The sequence below is a fragment of the Pteronotus mesoamericanus genome, unplaced genomic scaffold (genome assembly GCF_021234165.1).
Source record: "Pteronotus mesoamericanus isolate MK-2021 breed Mesoamerican mustached bat unplaced genomic scaffold, CSHL_Meso_final contig_20, whole genome shotgun sequence".
Classification (NCBI taxonomy): domain Eukaryota; kingdom Metazoa; phylum Chordata; class Mammalia; order Chiroptera; family Mormoopidae; genus Pteronotus; species Pteronotus mesoamericanus.
The window spans coordinates 100,286,953-100,304,811 of record NW_026555085.1 but is presented as its reverse complement, the minus strand read 5'-3'; the positions used below and the strand labels follow the sequence as shown (position 1 = coordinate 100,304,811).

At 57.6% G+C, this 17,859-nt stretch overlaps 1 protein-coding gene across 2 annotated transcripts in view; it reads left to right on the top strand.

Annotated features, from left to right (window-relative positions):
- EZR (ezrin) overlaps positions 1-17,859 on the top strand; it is a 46,520-nt gene that overhangs the window by 23,651 nt on the left and 5,010 nt on the right. For both annotated transcript variants that reach the window (XM_054570178.1, XM_054570179.1), the window contains exons 3-8: positions 220-303; positions 4,424-4,519; positions 5,413-5,687; positions 6,343-6,426; positions 7,154-7,300; positions 13,871-13,967. In XM_054570178.1, the coding sequence (XP_054426153.1) occupies positions 220-303; positions 4,424-4,519; positions 5,413-5,687; positions 6,343-6,426; positions 7,154-7,300; positions 13,871-13,967 (783 nt within the window). The remainder of the gene's footprint in view (positions 1-219; positions 304-4,423; positions 4,520-5,412; positions 5,688-6,342; positions 6,427-7,153; positions 7,301-13,870; positions 13,968-17,859) is intronic.

The window sequence follows — 17,859 nt, the reverse complement described above, 5'->3', positions numbered from 1 at the left end:
TGGTGGGGGGTGCAGGGGTGCAGGGGACCCGTCGGCCATCTCCCACCCGCTGGCGGGAGTGCAGGGTGTGTGGGCGCGCACCACGAGCATGAGGGCGGCTGTTGGGGAGGAATACGCTCGTGCGTGTTGCTGCGGAGCTTGCGGTTAACGTGGGAGGCTCAGGAGGTGATGAAGAGAAGAGACTGTGCTCAGTTAGACGTAACTTGTTCTGTTTTCCAGATCAATGTCCGAGTCACCACCATGGACGCGGAGCTGGAGTTCGCCATCCAGCCAAATACGACGGGAAAGCAGCTTTTTGACCAGGTGGGTTTCTGTGACCTTGAGTAAGAGAATTCCCATTTAGAAAAAGTTTCCAACATCAGAATAATTTGTTTGCTTAAGCACATTCCTTGGCTTGCTGCCCACTTCTCTTTGTAGAGCAGACAGACCCTGCCCCTCCTGCCTGGGGCTCCCACTGTGAACTCCCCAGGGCAGCCCCCATTCCCAGCCCCGAGGGAGAGTTCAGGGGACACCCAAGTCTCATCAGTGCAGAGCCGCACCCACAGCTCTGGCTGCTCTCCCCCCACCCCCCTGCCGGGGTCTTCGCGGTCACCCCGGCTGCTTCTTGCCATCTGGTCTGTGGGCTGGGGGGCAGCGGGGGTCAGACACCGCCCAAGGGCCCTGGTGGACCCGAGCAGGCCACGGGTTCTGGGGTCACCCTCTCCCCAGCTCTCCCTGGCTCTCCCTGCACTATGATTTTGAGGTCACTCCCTGGCTCTGCCTCACCCAATGCAGATGAAGACATTTACTGCCCAGGGTGGGGCTGGACTTGGGGTGAAATTCTAAAGGTTTTTCCTGTGAATGACACATGCACACGGCCAACGGGGTGGGGCCTGACTGAGGGTGGGGCAGGGCAGGGGAGAGCAACGGGGGAAATTAAAGCCACAGGAATAGAGCAAGAATGAAAAAGAAAAGGGAAACACAAGAAGTAAAAATAAATAAGGATTTCTCCCGAAAGATAATCTAGAAGCAGGACCAGGGGCCAGAGGAACCCAGGTGGGGCAGCGGTGGGAACCCAGACAGGGCAGGAGTTCCGGCTGCCCGTGGTGGCTGTGCCCGCAGCCTGGGCCCAGCTGCAGAGTCCTTGTCTGCCCCGGATGGCGGCTGGGGCGCTCTCTGTCAGCTGGGAACGTTGGAAAGCTTTGATGTATCGATCACGCAGCGGCCCTGGCCTCCACCACCCACTCTGCCGTCCTGTGTTGCTTGTCAGAGGTTGTGTGAAGAGGCTCTTGGGGGTTTGCAGTGCTGTCTCTGCTGCTTGGGGGCCCCTGGGAGGGAGGGCTCCCCCCGGCTCCGGGCTCTTGGCTTCAGGGCCACAGACTCTTTTCTGCCTGCGCACCGCTGCGCAGGGCGGTGAGCCGTACACCTCGCGAGATGCTCTCAGCTCCTTGACCCAAGGGACCATGTAGGCAGAACTCCACAGGTCCCTAGAAGCTGCGTAACTCTAGTTGGGTGTGTATGTTGGTTTCAAGCCAGGTATTTTTCTAATATTAGGTTAGCTGTGCTCTCTCCAGTAACCCACCTGCTGTGTGTGGAGCCTTGGATAACAGGTGCATGCCGGTGAACCTGAACGCAGTCGGTAGATAGGGTTATTTTAAAAATCTAAACGCACAAACCCAGCCAACATGGCAAGGTTTCATAGGCTCTGCATCCAGATTATTCTGAAGCTCATCAGCCTCCCATCAGCCACTGCTTCAAGCACTGTATTACTCTCCCCCACCCCCCGGAAAACAAGTCCCCTGAATCCGTGGCCTGAAGAGAAGGCGAGGCCACGCCTCACTGGAGCCTGCACGCCCAGGGTGGCTCTCCTGCCTGAGTCGCCGCCAGCCCCCAAGAGGGGCGCGGGGTCCCACCAGCGGCGAGAGGCGTCACGCAGAGTCCACGGCCAGCCTTTTTCGTTCTGCGGATTCCTACTGGAAAAGCACCGCGTGCCCTGGGGACGTGGGGCTGGCGCAGCTCGAGGACGCCACATCCGCAGCCTGTAAACGAGGAGACGGAGGCTGCGCGAGGGAGTGGCCTGCCCAGCAGTGGGGCGGGTGGCTTTTAGGGTCTGTGGGCTGCACGGGACTTTGTCCTTTGGGTGTTGCTGCTGCCTACACTCTTCTAGGTCTGGGAAGCTCATTGGTGGGCCAAACTGCCAGTCACTAAAATGTGGTCCTCCAGGAAAGTCGTCTCTGCGGTAACCGGCCCGTGGCCCAGGCCCAGCACGGCGGCTGTGGCTGTGGCTATGGCGGACGGAGTGTGTCCTGGGGGCTGACAGCCACGCAGGAGGCAGGTTTCCTGACGAGCCGAGTGGAGCTTTTCCACTGCTGACCTGCAGGGGCAAGGAGGGAGTTTTGCCGGGTGACCCTGTGTGCCCAGCGTCTCCATCACCGGAAGGTGTTGTCCGGCTGTTACTTGACACGGACCGATACAGGCACAGCCCTGCCTTGCCCTTTCCCAAACTGCCGCTTGAAACGCCACCGCGGCCGGAGGGTAGGAGCCGTCTGGCACCAGGTCCAGGTCCTGCTTCCCTGGAAGGAGGCTCAGGTGGAGCTGAGGTCCCCAGAGGGGTGCTGAGGTGTGTGTGTGTTTCCCTGGGAATGCGGGGAATGTGGGGCTTTCCTGGTTGGGAAGACATCGAGGTCGGTCACAAGAACGGACTGCAGAAAGGAAGGTTGTTCGATTCCGTTCTGTCGTTTTTGGGGAAGCCGTAGGATAGCAGTGGCGCTTTGAAGCACACAGACAGTTTCCCTGGAAGTTGACAGGAGAGTCACATCGTGACGACATGGGCAGATACGGGCACCAGGGACAGGCCTTCACCAAGAGAGTGAGGGCCCCAGGCCCCAGCCACGGCATGGTTCCCGGGCCCGACCTGCTCGGGAAGGAGGCGGCCCAGGACACCTGCAGTGGTCTGACAGGGATGGGGGGGACATCGAGTGGACAGGGAGGTATTTCAGTGACTAAGGAGGAGCCAGCTAAGGCTGCCGGGAGTGGGGACATGGGAAGCCTGGGTTGGAGAGACAGTAACGGCGGGGGTGGGTGGGGGGTGCCTTTCCTGTGGGGCTTTGACACCGCCCAGAAAGGCAGGCAGGGCAGGTCTGTGTTGAAATGCAAGATGGAAGTTTGTGGGAATAAGGGATTGGCAGAATAGGGCCTGGAAGATCCCGTCTTTGAATTTGCTTTCTTCACACTTGGCTACCATGAAAATAAGACAATTGGGTTTCATAGAAGACTTGGGAGAACAGCACTGGGTGAGGGTCCGGTTTCCTGGCACGTCGTCCATGAGGAGGAATCCTGGTAGTAGTGCCCCGTCCCTACTTGGGGTGACAGAGAGCAGATGACCAGTTCAGTCCTGGGCGTGTAGCCCGCAGACTTCTGGAGTCCAGCGAGCGTCTGTCCCCAGCAGACGAGGAAGCAGGCACAGAGCAGGAGTTGATTTGGAATTTCAGATTTGATTTTAAGAAATGCTCCAGATTTCCTGATCTGTCGTTTCTAGAGTGTTCAGTCCCTTTTCCCTTTAAATATGGTAGAAGCCGCATGCATGAAGAATAGCATTTAGATCTGTACAGAAACTAGTGTGCCCTTCTCAGTTTCAAAGGTGTTCAACAAGTGTCCACAGCAAGTCGCAGTCCTGCTTCCGAGACGCATGAGTCACCAGGGTGGGGCTCTCTGTAGTGAGCCATGGGAGACTTCTTTTCCTAGTACCAAGGAGAATATTTCAGTGTGAAATCCTTGCTGTGACCCAGGAGCGAATTCCACCTTTCTCTATCAGAATTTGAAATTTCTGGAGGTTGAGAGAATGCCAGTCACCCTGGGGCATGCGTGAGCGAGCCCTCCCCGCCCCCTTCCTGGCACTGCCTGCTCCCTGTCCTGAGCAGGCCGGGTCCGGGGCCAGCTGGCCGAGGGGCAGAGACAGTAGCCAGAGGAGGCCCGGGTGTCCCTGGCTTCACGTGGGTGGCTTCCAGCCCCGCTTTCACATGGGCACACATGACAGGTGACATTCACCATTCACCGCGGTGACGCCCTGACAGGTGACATGCATGCCTGTGACACACTGGGGTACCCTGGCTTGCGCGCGATCTCTCTCTCTCTCTCTGCTCGCTGTCACTCACCTCGGTGTCTGCACCCAGGAAAGCGTGAGGGCGTGCAGAGGAGCAGGAGTGAGATTTCACCAGGTCTGAAGTTTTGTAAGATTGAAGGTTAACACTGGATCTGGTCAAACTGCTATGAAAAGTACATCGTCTGTGGCTTTGGGGTAATAGCCTGGGTCCGTCACAAGGTGCTGCAAAGACAGTGCAGGCGGCGCTGCACTATGTGACCGAGCAGCCTGGGCCACCGACGTTGGTGCCCATTCGGTGCCCCACAACTGACCGCTCTCCCTCTCTGTCCCTCCCTCACACAGGTGGTTAAGACTATCGGCCTGCGGGAAGTGTGGTACTTTGGACTCCAGTATGTAGATAATAAAGGATTTCCTACCTGGTTGAAACTTGATAAAAAGGTAAGCCAGAGTTAACTATTTGCCGGCCGGCCGTGGGTGTGCGCTCTGTGCTGGCATTGAAACTGGAGCACCCTCCTTGGTCTGGGCTTTTTGTTCCTTTTTGTTTGTGTGAAAGTTTCTACAGACAAAAAGGTTGCAGGCTTCCAGTAAACGGGGATATAGGCTGGAAATTGGATCCTGGCACTTTCTCCTTACTGCTCAGTCATTGGAGCTCAGGGTGGTTAATTCTTAGCATTTGGTTGACCTTAGTGTTTTTTTTTTCAATGAGATTGTTAATCTTCTAAGCCATGAATCATCCACTGTTTTGTAAGGACCTGCCACTACTTTGTTAGAGCCTGTGATAGATGATCTCCCAACTCGAAGGACTGGATAATCCCATGAATAACTATAAAGAAAAGCAATAAGCTAAATGTGTTTTCTCCAAACAGTTTGGAAAATGCCCCTCTTCCAAACCCCTGCTTCCTTCCTATGCCATACAGCAGGCGGGGGTGGGGGGCAGTTGGAGCTGAGGAGGGGAGAGGGGAAGAATTATTGAAAGCAAGTTCTGTGGTCTAGGGATAGATTCCCGGTTCGAGGGTCAGCGGGGTAGGTGTTTCCAAAGTCCTGTCTCTGGAATTGGTCACAGCGTCCCTACAAGATCAGAGCGGGGCCAGCTCTGTGTGCGTCAGCAGCTGGCGATGGCTAGACTTCCAGCTAAGTGTGGGAGTGCAGTAGGACCTTTTAGTGGCCCTTTTTTGTCTTATTTGCATAACAGGTGACTTTCCAGATTAACTTTATCTTTCACAAAACGGGCCTGAAGGGCGCTTTTGGTGTCCATGGTCAGAAGCCTGGGTTTGGGAAGGCAGGCCTTTCTCCCCTGAACTCATGGCGAGCATTTGGCGTCCATTGTCCAGGTGTCAGCCCAGGAGGTCAGGAAGGAGAATCCGCTCCAGTTCAAGTTCAGGGCCAAGTTCTTCCCTGAGGATGTGTCTGAGGAGCTCATCCAGGACATCACCCAGAAGCTCTTCTTCCTCCAAGTGAAGGAGGGCATCCTCAGCGACGAGATCTACTGCCCCCCAGAGACCGCAGTGCTCCTTGGCTCGTACGCCGTGCAGGCCAAGTTTGGGGACTATAGCAAAGAATCACACAAGTCCGGGTACCTCAGCACCGAGCGGCTGATCCCCCAGCGGTGAGCTGCAGCCGGGCCCGGGGGGAGGGCGGTGGGGGCCGCGCCCCAGGGGCACAAGGGTGTTGTCGAGGGCAGGGGCTCCTTGAGGCCGGGCGCTGGCCACTTCCCCATCAGCGTGCGGGCGGCCACGTGCTCTGGCCGTCAGCAGGCACTGACCCAACGCGGCGTCTCCCCTGCGGCAGTGGCAGGGGCGGGGGCAGCGACCCGCCTGATCAGGGTCTGACTGAGACGCACGGGGGAGGGACTGTGCCTCGCGGGGCTGAAGAACAACCACGTTATTTGGGGACCTTTTAAAGCAGTCACGTTTCTCACGGCCTTCCGGCTTCATTCTTTGTGGTGCCCCCGTGAGGTCAGTTTTTTAATTCACAAACAGTCACATAAGTTGCCCCTTTGGGCAGAAGAGTCCTCTTAAAATGAAATGCCCTTTCACATTTTTTCTAGCAGGACTGGATTTGTCTTGTTCCAGATTCGAAATCACCAGGTTCTTAGCTGTCATAAGTAGACTGCTGCACCTTGGGAAGCAGGGACAGGGGCACTTTGCAGTGATTTTATCTGAAAGAGAAGGCGAGGTTTGCGGCACGGTGAGCGGTGGCTGTCACTCACCTCGCACGCCCTTTGGGGTAACGGTGCTCCGCCCTCTTCCTTTGCGATCCAGGGTCATGGACCAGCACAAGCTCACCAGGGACCAGTGGGAGGACCGGATCCAGGTGTGGCACGCCGAGCACCGCGGGATGCTCAAGTGAGTGTCCTCCCAGCCTGTCCTCTGGGCGTGTGACTCCAGCCAGGGTCCTCCAGGCCAGTCTGCAGGCCTGGCTGGCCGGGGGAGGGTAGCCGGCCAAGCTATGCGTGAGCTTTTTCCTTAAACGGAGCTGGGTGTCCAGTTTGGGTGGGGAGCGGTGTGGTTTAAGTCCCCAGGCCCTAACCCCTCCCCTTCTTGTGTCTAAAACTTCCTTTTTGAGTTGGGGGGTGCAGGAGCATCGTTCACGAGCCACCAGAGCTTCTCTGTGGCTGTCACAGAGCTGCTGGGTCGTTCCTTGTCCATGAGGTGATTGCCTTCAAAAGTGTGTGTAATGGGAAAAAAACTGATCCCGAGTGATAAGAAACGGCCAGAACCTCTGTGGCCCGGAATCCTCATCCCAGGCGTGGGCCACGGTTCTGTCCTAGCCTCGGAAGCTCATTCTCAGTGCGGGCTTCAGAGACATGTGTCCCTAGTGTCCTGTCCAAGCCAGGCCTCTTATGTGGAGGGAGCCCCGAAAGCCCCAGGCAGGAGAAAAGGACCATGCCTGGTGGTGAAATGAAAAAGGAACGTCTGTGTCCAGAGAAACCGGCACGCCTCAGTTCAGTTCTTTGGGGATGTGTGAAGGACGTCAGACCGGTGTCTGGCACCGCCAGGTGCGGGCGGCCAGCGGGGGACGGCGCCGGGCATCGTGCACACTGACGTGGCCCCTGTTTCTCCCCCCAACCAGAGACAGCGCGATGCTGGAGTATCTGAAGATTGCCCAAGACCTGGAGATGTACGGCATCAACTATTTTGAGATAAAAAATAAGAAAGGAACAGACCTTTGGCTTGGAGTGGATGCCCTTGGACTAAATATTTATGAGAAAGACGATAAGTGAGTTGAACTTTATAATTATCTTCCGCTGGTGGGGGAGGCGGTAGCAGCCATGCACGTGGGTTCCTTCTGAAGTGCACACCTGGCAGCTCATGGGCCCCGCGTGGGACTCTCCAGGGTTTTTCGACTGTGATGTGGCTGCCGCGGAGGCTGGCTCAGGGCTGTGTGCTGTGCTGTCACCATGGCCTCCCTCCTGGCGCATGTAACGTGTGCTGAGGGGTCCAGCGGGGAGACCACCAGGCAGGGTCTGTGCCCCAGGCCCTGCCCCCATGGCCGGGGGGCCGGTGTGCCCAGAGTCACCCCCCAGGCGGCCTGGCCATGCTGGGCGACTGGGGCTTTGTGCTGATCTGGCCGGGACTGATCCGGTTGCCGTGAGACGCCTTTGCGCTCTGAACGGTAGCCTTTGTGTGCAGACTGCGGGGCTGATCCTCCAAAACCCTGGGAGGTTCTCCCTGCCACAGGTGGTTCTGTCTGTCGAGTATAAAGCCACCGGGTGAGGGTCAAGGCGGGCCTCCCCTTGACTTGCTGCGCCCATCCCTGTGGTTACAGTCACTAGCGCAGGCCTTTCTTCCTGCCAAGAAGCTAGCTAAACAGGAAAAAAATCCTTCTGATTCAGTGAGGGCGCGTTTTCTGGGGTGAGTCCTTGAGCTCGGAGGATTAGCCTGAATTCTAGATTCTTCTCATCAGAAGCTGCACTGTCTCTTCCGGGACGAGAAGGGAGAGGCTCCTTACTGTCCCTGGAAGATCCCTCTAACGGACAAGCCCTGCTGGGGGCCATCGGGTGGAGAGTCCTAGTAGAGCGGAGCAGCAGGTCTGGCGGGGAGCCTGGCAGGACTGCTCCCGAATCCTTTATGCCGGGCCAGGCCCTTCGGCCTGCGGTCCTGCTTGCACGGACAGGGCCAGACCAGCCCAGGGTTCCAGCATGATCACTGGCCCCCGCAGCTATTGTGGCGCCCAGGCCAGACGGCTGTCCTGGGTCCCCTCCCCGCATGCTGCTCCTCCAGGTCCTGTTGGCTCCCCCACCTGTCCTGCTTGTGCCTCACCCACCCCACCTGTTCTCAGGCGATCACCTCCTCAGCTCCCCGGCACCCCAGATCCCCACCAAAGCCCCTCTCTGGCATTCGTGAGGGGAGCAGCCCAGCTTTTGCCACATAAAGAGCGTCTGTGCTCCCGGCCACGTGTGTCCTCGCCAGAACCCCAAGTGCAAATAGCGTCGTCCAGGCAGCGGCCCGGGTCCTGGGAGGGGCGTCCCTCCAGGGGGGTGCGCATGCTCCACGCGGCCCCAGGGCCGAGCAGGGGCCTGAGCCTGGAAGGGAGTCCCTGGGGGCGCTCGGGCGGCCCTTCCCCCGGTGTGTGTTCGCACAGGAGATGGTGGCCGGTCCACGGGGCCACGTTGGGGAGCCGAGCGCGCAGATTTCGTGTGGGAAACGGCCTCTTCTTTGAACTCCCTTCTCCAGTGACCAGGTTTTATAACCCAGCCATGGCGAGAGCCGCCCCAACAGGTCTTTCAAGCTGCAGGACGCAGCCACAGGCAGGAACTTGCTGATGGCAGCCTGTAACTAGGCCCAGCCCACGCACGGGCACGCGCTCCCCAGTTAGAGCCGGAGCTGCGTCGCTCCCCCCGCGCCCCTTCCCCCATTCAGCAGCCACCCTGGCAGCCCCTCCAAGGGGCCTCCTCCCCACAGAAAGCGCCGGCCCCGCGCCTGCCTCTGCCTCCCACCCTGGAAGGCATCCCCCTCTGTCATGAAGAAACACGTGGGCAGATGCTCGCTCAGCCAGTAGGCCCAGCTTGTCCTTTTAAACAAATAGTGACGACTCGGCGGCCAGGATAAGCAGGGGCTCGTGACTTGCGTCCGAGGAATGCCGTGGCAGCTCGCAGCCCTTCCGTGGCGGCCTGTCACCCTTGGCAGGGCTCAGAGCCCAGTGTCGGAAGTTCTGAGACCGTTGTTCACATGAAAGAAATTGGATATACCAAGCATGTAGGTTGAGTGACAAGAGACTTAATACACCCTGCAGATAAACAAATACATCTTTATTTTACTAAAATACTTACCCCTTTTAGTATAAATATGCTCTGATTGGGAAATGTCTCCCGGGGTCCTCCTCTTCATTGTCTGCCTAACCCTTGAGCAAGAGGATGTGGGACGCACCGCGCCTGTCTCTCGCTGTAAAACCTCAGATCAGAACAGGAGCGCGGGCGGGCGGGAGGAGCCTGGCAGGCACTGGCCCTTCCCTGAAAGGCCCTTCCCTGAAAAGCACTATCAGCTTGGGAACAGAAGGTTCAGACCAGCTGTGTTCTCATTCTAATTGGTGTCCTCGGACCGAAAACAAAACAGCAAAAACGGGACAAAACGGAGAGGAACCTGATCCTGCCAGGCGCTCGGGTCCTTGGGAAGCGCTCGGCCCTCCCGCGGGGCTGGCTGCAGCGCGTCCTCCGGCCGCAGTGGCTGGCCCCCTTCACCTGGGCAGGGAGCGGGCGCCGGGAAGGGCAGCAGCCGGGACTAGAGCCGAGGCTCTTTTCCTCCAATTCCTGACTCAGGGTCCTAACTCAGCTGCTCTGATTTACGCTTCCATTTTACTCACTTCAGAGATGCTGTTTCAAGCATATTGCAATAAAGTACCTGTTTTAAAGAAATTATTTCCACTTTCTAAAATGATACTTATGAGGCAGAATGTGTGGACCTGGGCTTTTGTGAGGGGAGGTGTGGGCTGCGTGTTTGTGCGCATCCTTGGTGCCGGCCCAGCGGGGGCGGAGGCCACAGGGCGGCTCGGTGGCCTTTGCGTGTGTTTCACCGGATGCGCTGGGGTCACAGCCGTCAGACCACCCTCTCTTTTGAACCCACCTGTGATGGGGAACAGACGACTCTCCGAGTCGCTTAGTCTGTCACGGAAGCTTGCTAGGCAAGGACTCCAGCTAGACCGCCTCTCGTGAGAAGTTTGAAAGTTGACCACAGATCGGCAGAGAGCTTGGCCTGTGGTCAGACCGTGGGGGGGGCGGGGGGGAGATGCATGGGGAGGGCCAGGCCACCTGAGCAAGCCTTTCCTTCCCGTGGAGTCCTCCCCAGCCCTGAGAGCTTGGCCGCACCCCTGCCTCTGGGCCGCAGCTCAGCTCCCCTCCCCGCTGAGTCCAGCCCTCCCCACTGCCTCAGACCTTTCCTGGACATTTTAAATGATAGAGTGCAGGCAAACTGCAAAATGGAAAGGCTTTTCCAGCGAGCACTGTGTGCCTGCTGCCAGGGCTCATTGGAGGGCAGGCATGCCCACCCCCCCACCCCACCCCACCCCCTGCCCCGCAGCACCCTTGGGCCCTCTCAGACCCAGCCCCCGCAGGCATCTGTGTGCGTCCCGTGAAATGCACATTATTCATTAGGGCACGGCGGGTTTCAGTTTCATTTGGGATACAATTTAAACACAAGGAAATCCACAGTTCTTGAGTGTTCATTTACTGGGTTTCCACAAACACAAGTGCCTGTTACATCCAGTCTCTGATCAAGATGTGGAAGGACATTATCTTCACCCTCAGTGGCCTCTTTTGGACTCTTGAGCTCTTGAAGTCATTTCAGACCTTTCAAAGGTTTCACATAGAGTAAATGCAGAGGAGTCCATAGGTCCTTCCGCTACCTCCCCGAAACGTTAACATCTTACATAACCGCAGCCTGAGCACCAGCCCAGAAGTGGCACCTTCTGGGCTTCTGCTCGCAAAGTTGCCGCCCCCTCCTTCCGCACCCACGAGCACACCTGGGGAGACGCTTTGGAACCACCGGTGCCCTGTTTCTTAGCGCACTTCCGTCTGTCGATTCTAGCGCCCTCGATGAGTCTTGCATGAAGCCGTTATCACTCTGCTACTTGAGAAGTGTTGATTTACATGAAATCACTCACTTTACCGTGTTACTGAAATTCTAATGTAAGGAGACTGTTTCTCTTCTCCATTTATTTCTTCTAGTGATTTCTGTTCATGTGGACTCGTGGATATTAGCTTTATCCTGGGGGCTGCAAGCAGACACCTAGTTTGTTGCTCAGATTGTTCGAGCTTTGCCTTCGCAAGCTCTCTTGGCTTATCTCATGCCCTTTCAATATGGCCCCAGTATTTTGGGGGCACTTCTTTCATTTTTACTTCAGAATATGCCAGCATTGTCTTGTCCTTTCCCTACTGCAGGCCTGGAAGCAGCTGTTTCTCAAAAGAGCTCTGGTCCCTTTGATTCAAGAATCTCACTTAGTGTGGCCTAAGCAACGGCAGACTCGTGCTATAAATCCTTTAGGAACCTTCTCTGGGTCCTCCTCTGTTCAGGTCCTATGTGCGAATTCTTCTTCTTTTTTTTTTTTTTAAAGAGAGAAAAAGCCTTGTCAACTTAACTTTCTAGCTGTGGGCCAGAATTAAGGGGGGTCCTCGGACTCCGCTGTGAGTGAGAAGCCCCGTGTCTAGCCCCGTCTTTCGATGCTGCGGTCAGGCTTGCGAACGGTTGTGAACTGTGAAATGAGCTTTCAAGAGTCTTGAAAAGACAGACTTTTCCAGACTCAGCAGAGGCTAGAGGCCGCGGCGACGGGACGCCCAGCCCCGGGAGGAGAGGTTCTCGCCGCTCCAGGGGTGGGGGGCTGCCTGTGTGCCTGAGGATCGAGCGGCCGTCACACGGGCCCTCCGTGGCCACGCGCGTCGCTCCCATGCTTGGCGGGCAGCACCCTGAAACGGCAGGCGCCTTCCTGACAGCCCCCTGCAGCCTCTGCATGGGAGGACACAGGCGGGAGTCGGGGGCAGGGCCGGGTGGCACCCTGAGTTCCTTCTCAGCGCTCAGGGGCCTTCCAACAAGGTGACCTCTAGATACTCCTCATCCCCTTCATGAAGCGAAAACCCCACGACAAGCCCCCTGCGTGTGCATTCGAGTGCGAGGAAGCACGGTGGCCAGGCAGGCTTCAGTGGGCATCGGCGACCCCAGAGGACAGAGCCCTGAGGGGACCTGACACTTAAAACCGCTGCCCGGGCAGTGCCCTGGCGTCGTTCCTCCAGGCGTGTGTGGCCGCTGCGTCCCAGATGGGCCGTCTGTCCGCTTGGACGCCTGTCCTCGGCGTGCAGAGTGCACGCCTGGCACGGACACACACCCCTGCCTTGGCCCGGCTCCCGTGGTCACAGCCAGACTACGGGAGCCATCAGTTTTTATGTGACATGTGTTGGTGTGATTCCTGCCACCCTGCTGGTTTCTAAACTGAGGGTTTGCATGGCATCTGGGCAGGGGCTGCTTTGGGGGGGGCGGTATCTCTGAGCGGCGGTGAGGACCTCGTGCCTTCGAGAGCGGAATCCGTGGTGAAATACGCTGAGAGGCCAGGGTGCGACCAGGAGGCGAGAAGAGCAGCGTGGTCTCCGAGTCGCGTGGCGAACGCCCCCAGGGGTGCTAATGAAAACGCCGGCCAGTGGCGCGCTACTCTTGGTTAGGAAGGACAGCGCTGGGGCCTTCGGGAGGCGCGTGTGGTCAGTCTAGGGCTGTCTTAGGCCTTGAAGAATGAGGCAGGAAGGAGGACGCGCATCACTAGGCTGCAAGGGAGCGGAGTCCATACCAAGCTCTCGGCTCGTTAGGAAGGCACGCACCGATCACCGGGGCGCCCAAATGTGTTAAGCAGGTCCTCACAGATCTGAAGGAAAAGTAGACAACAACACAGTAATAGCAGCACCAGGTGGATCCCTCCAACAGGAAACCAGCAAGGAAACGATGGACCTGAATCATACTGAGCCCGTTTCCATTTTCCTCAGAGAGCGGCCACTCTTAGCCCTGCGTACATCTCTGCCATAAGAAAGCTCACCTGCCTGGTTTTCAAAGAGCTAAATAATTGTGCAAGGATTTAAATAACATGTGGGGAGTCGTTCGTGTTGCGGAAGAGACGGCAGGCTGGGAGTGGAAAGACTCAAAGGCGGGAGAGCGGGCTGGCCTGCGGGCGCAGGCCCCTGCTGGGCGGGGAAGCGGCAGGGAGGCCCCCGGGAGCCTCCGCGGAACCTCCTGTGGAAGGGAGGGTTGAGCCAGGAAACGGGGGGCCAGATGAGACAGCTCCTGGATGCAAGGTTAAGGACCCTGGGTTTCATCTCGTAAAAACTGGGGGGCGGGGGGCATTTTTGAAGCGGGGAATGGATTGACTAAAACAACCAGACAAGCAGCTCGGTTAGGCTGTCTCCACGTGGGAGGCGGGCCTAGGATGGCGACGTGCCAATGAATGGACTGCGAAAGATGGCTGTGAGGGGTGTTTGAAACCAAGGCTGCCCAGATGTGCGTGGCTGGAAGTCAGCGTTGACCCCAGGGTTACAAGCCGGGGTCACTAGGCACAGCGAGGTGCCCAAAACTGAGAGCGACTCATGTAAATGGGAACATACGGCGTTTCCTAGAGCTTGCGCCTACAAACTGCTGCCTGACTTACGTAGGACAGGCAGGAACCACTTGGTAAGACGTGCATTGTATATTGTGCCTCCCTGGCTGGCTTCATACTTTAAAATTGAACAGAACCATGCCCCACCCCCGCCCACCCCCCTGTATTTGCTGAACCTCTCAGCCAATCCAAGCACATCTGACCATCTGACTTTTTTAACCTCAGGCTGACCCCGAAGATTGGCTTCCCGTGGAGTGAAATCAGGAACATCTCCTTCAATGACAAGAAGTTTGTCATTAAGCCCATCGACAAGAAGGCGCCTGTAAGTCCCTATGGAGTCCACACAGGGCTCACTGGTCTCATTCTTACAGCCAGATGTGTCTGCAGGATGAATCTGGCTTCTCCACCTGGGCGACGAGGAGCTGGTGGTGCTCGGAGTTGCCCGCGTGTGTTCGTGTTGGGGAACTTGCCAGCAGGTCACATGGAGGGTCAGGGACCTCTTGAGACACGCGACTGACCACTGAGTGGGAGGCTGTCGCGGAGGCCAGGTGTCAAAAGCGAGTCGATTCTGCTGCTTAAGGTTTCAGATGTCTCCGTTCCTTAGAGAGAAAAGCAGCATCCTCCGTCCTTGGCCTTTGCCACATGATAAGCGTTCCTGGGCCTGTGAACGTTCGTGGTCCCCGGGGAAGGAAACCCGCTGGCCCCCCGGGCTGCACACCTGGGGTGTGGGGCTCGCGCCAGCGTCTCCCTGGCACCCGCCTCGGCCCATGCCTGACCTTCAGCCTCCCCCGCAGCCTGTCCACGCCAGGAGAGGCCCGGCTCGCCCTTGGGGCGCTGTCGCTCCCCGCCGCTCCTCTGCACCGCGCGGCCTTTCCCGTGCAGGCGCGGGCCTCCGGTTTTCTCTGACCCCTCAGCCCCTCGAGTGACCTGTACACAGGCACCTTCCCGCTGGGGCCCGTGTCACAGAGATGAGGCAGAAGGGCTGTCACCTTGGGAGCAGGTAGCCAGAAACCAGGCTTCCTGTCCTGGAGTTGGAAGAATAGCAAATGTTCGCTAATGGCTTCAAGCACTAGTGCATTATGGAAATTCATTTTGGTTTTATTATTCTCCTAACGTTTAAAATTTCAGCCTTTCTTTGCTCAGGGGATTTAAGACATACAAACACATATTCTGTAGTGAGGTGGAATGGCGAAGAGTTTGTTTCCTAATCAGAAGTCTGGTTTCTAAAAAGAATTTCCACTTGAAGTTCTGTTAGCCTCCTTAGAGCCTGTTCTGAATTTTACTGAAATTGTAGGTTGGAAAGAGCTTGGTGTCTCAGGTAATTTTTGTTCCTTAGTTAAAGCGTTAGGGTGAGAGAGGCAGACACGGGTGTGCTCCGGGCCCTGGGCGCCGCCCCCGCCCCCGCCGCGGGGCACCAGTGCCACTATCGTCCAGCTGCCCCTCCCTCCCTGGGGGCTCCTCCCGCCTGAGCGAAAACCCGAGGTCTCCACACTGTTTGTGAAAGAATTTTTTTTAATTGAAAACGTTTCTTGCTCTTAGCCAACCCGTAACTCCTGGTCCATGGCAGCTGCACAGATGTTTAAAATTAAAGTGGGGTTTTGTGCAGCTGCTGCGCTCTCGGCCACCTCGCACCGCGCCGCGAGCCGAGGGTCGCGGTGAGCCTGTGCCGCGGGCGGCTCGGAGCGATGGTGCCCCGGCGTCCCGCAGCTGCTCCCTGCTCAGCAAGGGGGTGCTCCTCTTTCAGAACCTTTCTTTTTCTATTTAAATTTGACTGACAAAAGCAGGAGTTCTAGACTACACTTTCTAAGAATGAGATTGTTGTTGCTTTAAACTGGCGAAAGTTCCACTTTTGCAAAGCAGAGACGATTGCAGTGCAGCTGGTTGAAGGAGCCAGCACACTCTTACTCCACGCGGTTCTGTGTGGAGCCATCACTGAAAGGGGGACACGGGCGAGGGCACGCGCTGGTGTCACGCCACGAGTCGGACGCCAGGCCAGGGTGGCATGAGCAGGACGGGGCCCCCGCCCTCGTGAAGGCTCCATTCTGCTGGACGAGGTGGATGGAAACAAGTAAAACAAGCCATGCGTTTTCAGGCAGTGAAGGTAGCAAAGCAGCCGTGACTGAAAAGCACATCAGGGTATTTGCTGTTTAAAGGAGACACGAGACCTGGGGCTGTGTGACTGATCACTTCCGAAGGCTGGGCCCCGTGGAGGAGGCAGCCTTCGCTCCAGCTCCCTGTCGCCGGGGGTTGGGGGGGTGCCATCCTGGCGAGGGACCGTGTCCCTGGAGCCTCCGCACCTCACAGGTGGCGTCAGTCTTTCACCTGCGGCAGCGGCGGATCAGATTTCCAAGTCTGAGTTTTTCCCTAGAAGATAGGAAAGGAAGCCCCGAAGGCGGAGTGGACCGGCCGCGAGTCAGGGGGTCCCTCATGGCCCGCACCGCCCGACCAGCATGCGTGCCGCAGTGCGGGGCTGTGGTAGGACTCCCGTGGCGGGACCGTCAGTATCATGACGGTTCACGGCCTGCCCAGGTGGCCCTGGGAGGGCTGAGACCTCACGGTCAAGGCCGGAGGCTCTCGGGCACCTGCGTGACACCTTTTGAAATACCGAAGGAATGAAAGCGGCGTTTGACTGTGACCAGCTCTGTGCTCAGCTTCCTTCCCCCTGACCTTTGTCCCCACCCGACCTGGGGGAGGGGCGTCCTAGGCGCTCCCCATGTTGGCTCCTCGACCCTTTTAGAGGTCGCTTCGGATCGTTCCTTGAAGGGCTCCCATTTTTAAGATGTGTGTTACCCGCCAGCGTTCAGGAGACCGGTCCCAGGTCACGTTGCTCTTGTGGTTTTGCATGAGGACATTGGCTGGAGACTTGGATTTAGACACTTATAATAATTAATACTAGGTTTTAGCTTCTGATGTGCGTTCCAAAACTGTCCTCCTTCCAAGGCAGTGTGTGGGCTTTCCTCCCCGCGGAGCGGGCACTCACCGGTGCTCCTGTCCCCAGCCATCATCGGGACTTGTCCCCGGGAGATGGGGCGCCAGGAGGGGATGTCACCGGCAGCTTCTGTCTCTTGTTTTTTTTTAAACTGACTTTGTTTCTAAAGAGGAGCTGTTGCTCGCTGGTTTCTTTGCCAGCACTCGGGCGAGACACACAGTTGGGCCTCTTCGGGCTGTGCGCCTGTCTCTGCGGCCGAAACAAACTCGTCTCTTGTGTAATGAGAGAGAGGCGGGTAATAAAAATACCTGCTTCTTCCAGCTCCCCAGACGCCTCCCTGGGAAACCCGATGACTTAATGACAAGGTGTGAAACCCCGGGGAGAGCCCCACCCAGGAAGTCCGTGGGCTCTTGGGCTTGACATCTCTCTCCCCAGTGCTTCTGGGACAGATGGAAAGAGCCAGAAGCTAAGTAGGTCCTTCTCGGGCGTGTGGATGAGCCGGCCTGGCACGTTCTGTGGGTGTCAGAGGTGGTGGCCGGCCACGCTGCACTGTGCCTTCGTTTCGGCTGCCCTCGCCCTGCCCCGGGGGTCGGCGTCCGGTGGGAAAGCCCTGTGGTTGAGGAGGGAGAGGGGAAAAGGAAGAGGAAGCGGGCAGGCATTTTAAAATAACTTTCAGTAAGGGTTTCTAAACCATATTCCCCTTTCTGTCACCTGTTAGTCATAGCGGTAGCAAGGACCCCTTCATGCCTCCCTGTCTTGAGCTTCTGCGGTCACGAGTCTTGCGGTTCTCGGAGGTGGCGTTCCTCTTTTTAAAGGAGGCTTCTCCGTTGGCGGGTTCGTAGGGCAGCCAGCCCCTTGAGTGAGCATTTTGTGCACCAGCCCACTTGTGGCAGCCGGACAGCATTGCGAGTCCTTACAGACGTGACCTGACTTCATCACAACAGCCCCCCTAGGTAGCTGTCCCCCTGTTGTGTAGTTGAAGGCGCCGAGGCTCGGTGGCAACGTCGCTCGCTTAGGGTCCAGGGGCTCGGATGTGGCGGTGCTGCTGGAACTGCCCGTCGCCAGAGGTGTTTATTGAGCACCAGTAAACACGGCGCCCTGGTCTGGTCGGAAGTGCAGAGGCGAATGAACATGGTCCTACCTGCAGGGGAGCAGATTGCCTGGTGCGACAGGGACCGAAACGAGTTAGCAGGGTGGAGTGCCAGCAACAGTGTGGCTGACAGCAGAGTCAAGGGCAGGGACGCAGAAGGAGGGATGGTTCTCCGTGGGAGGGAGGGGAGGTCAC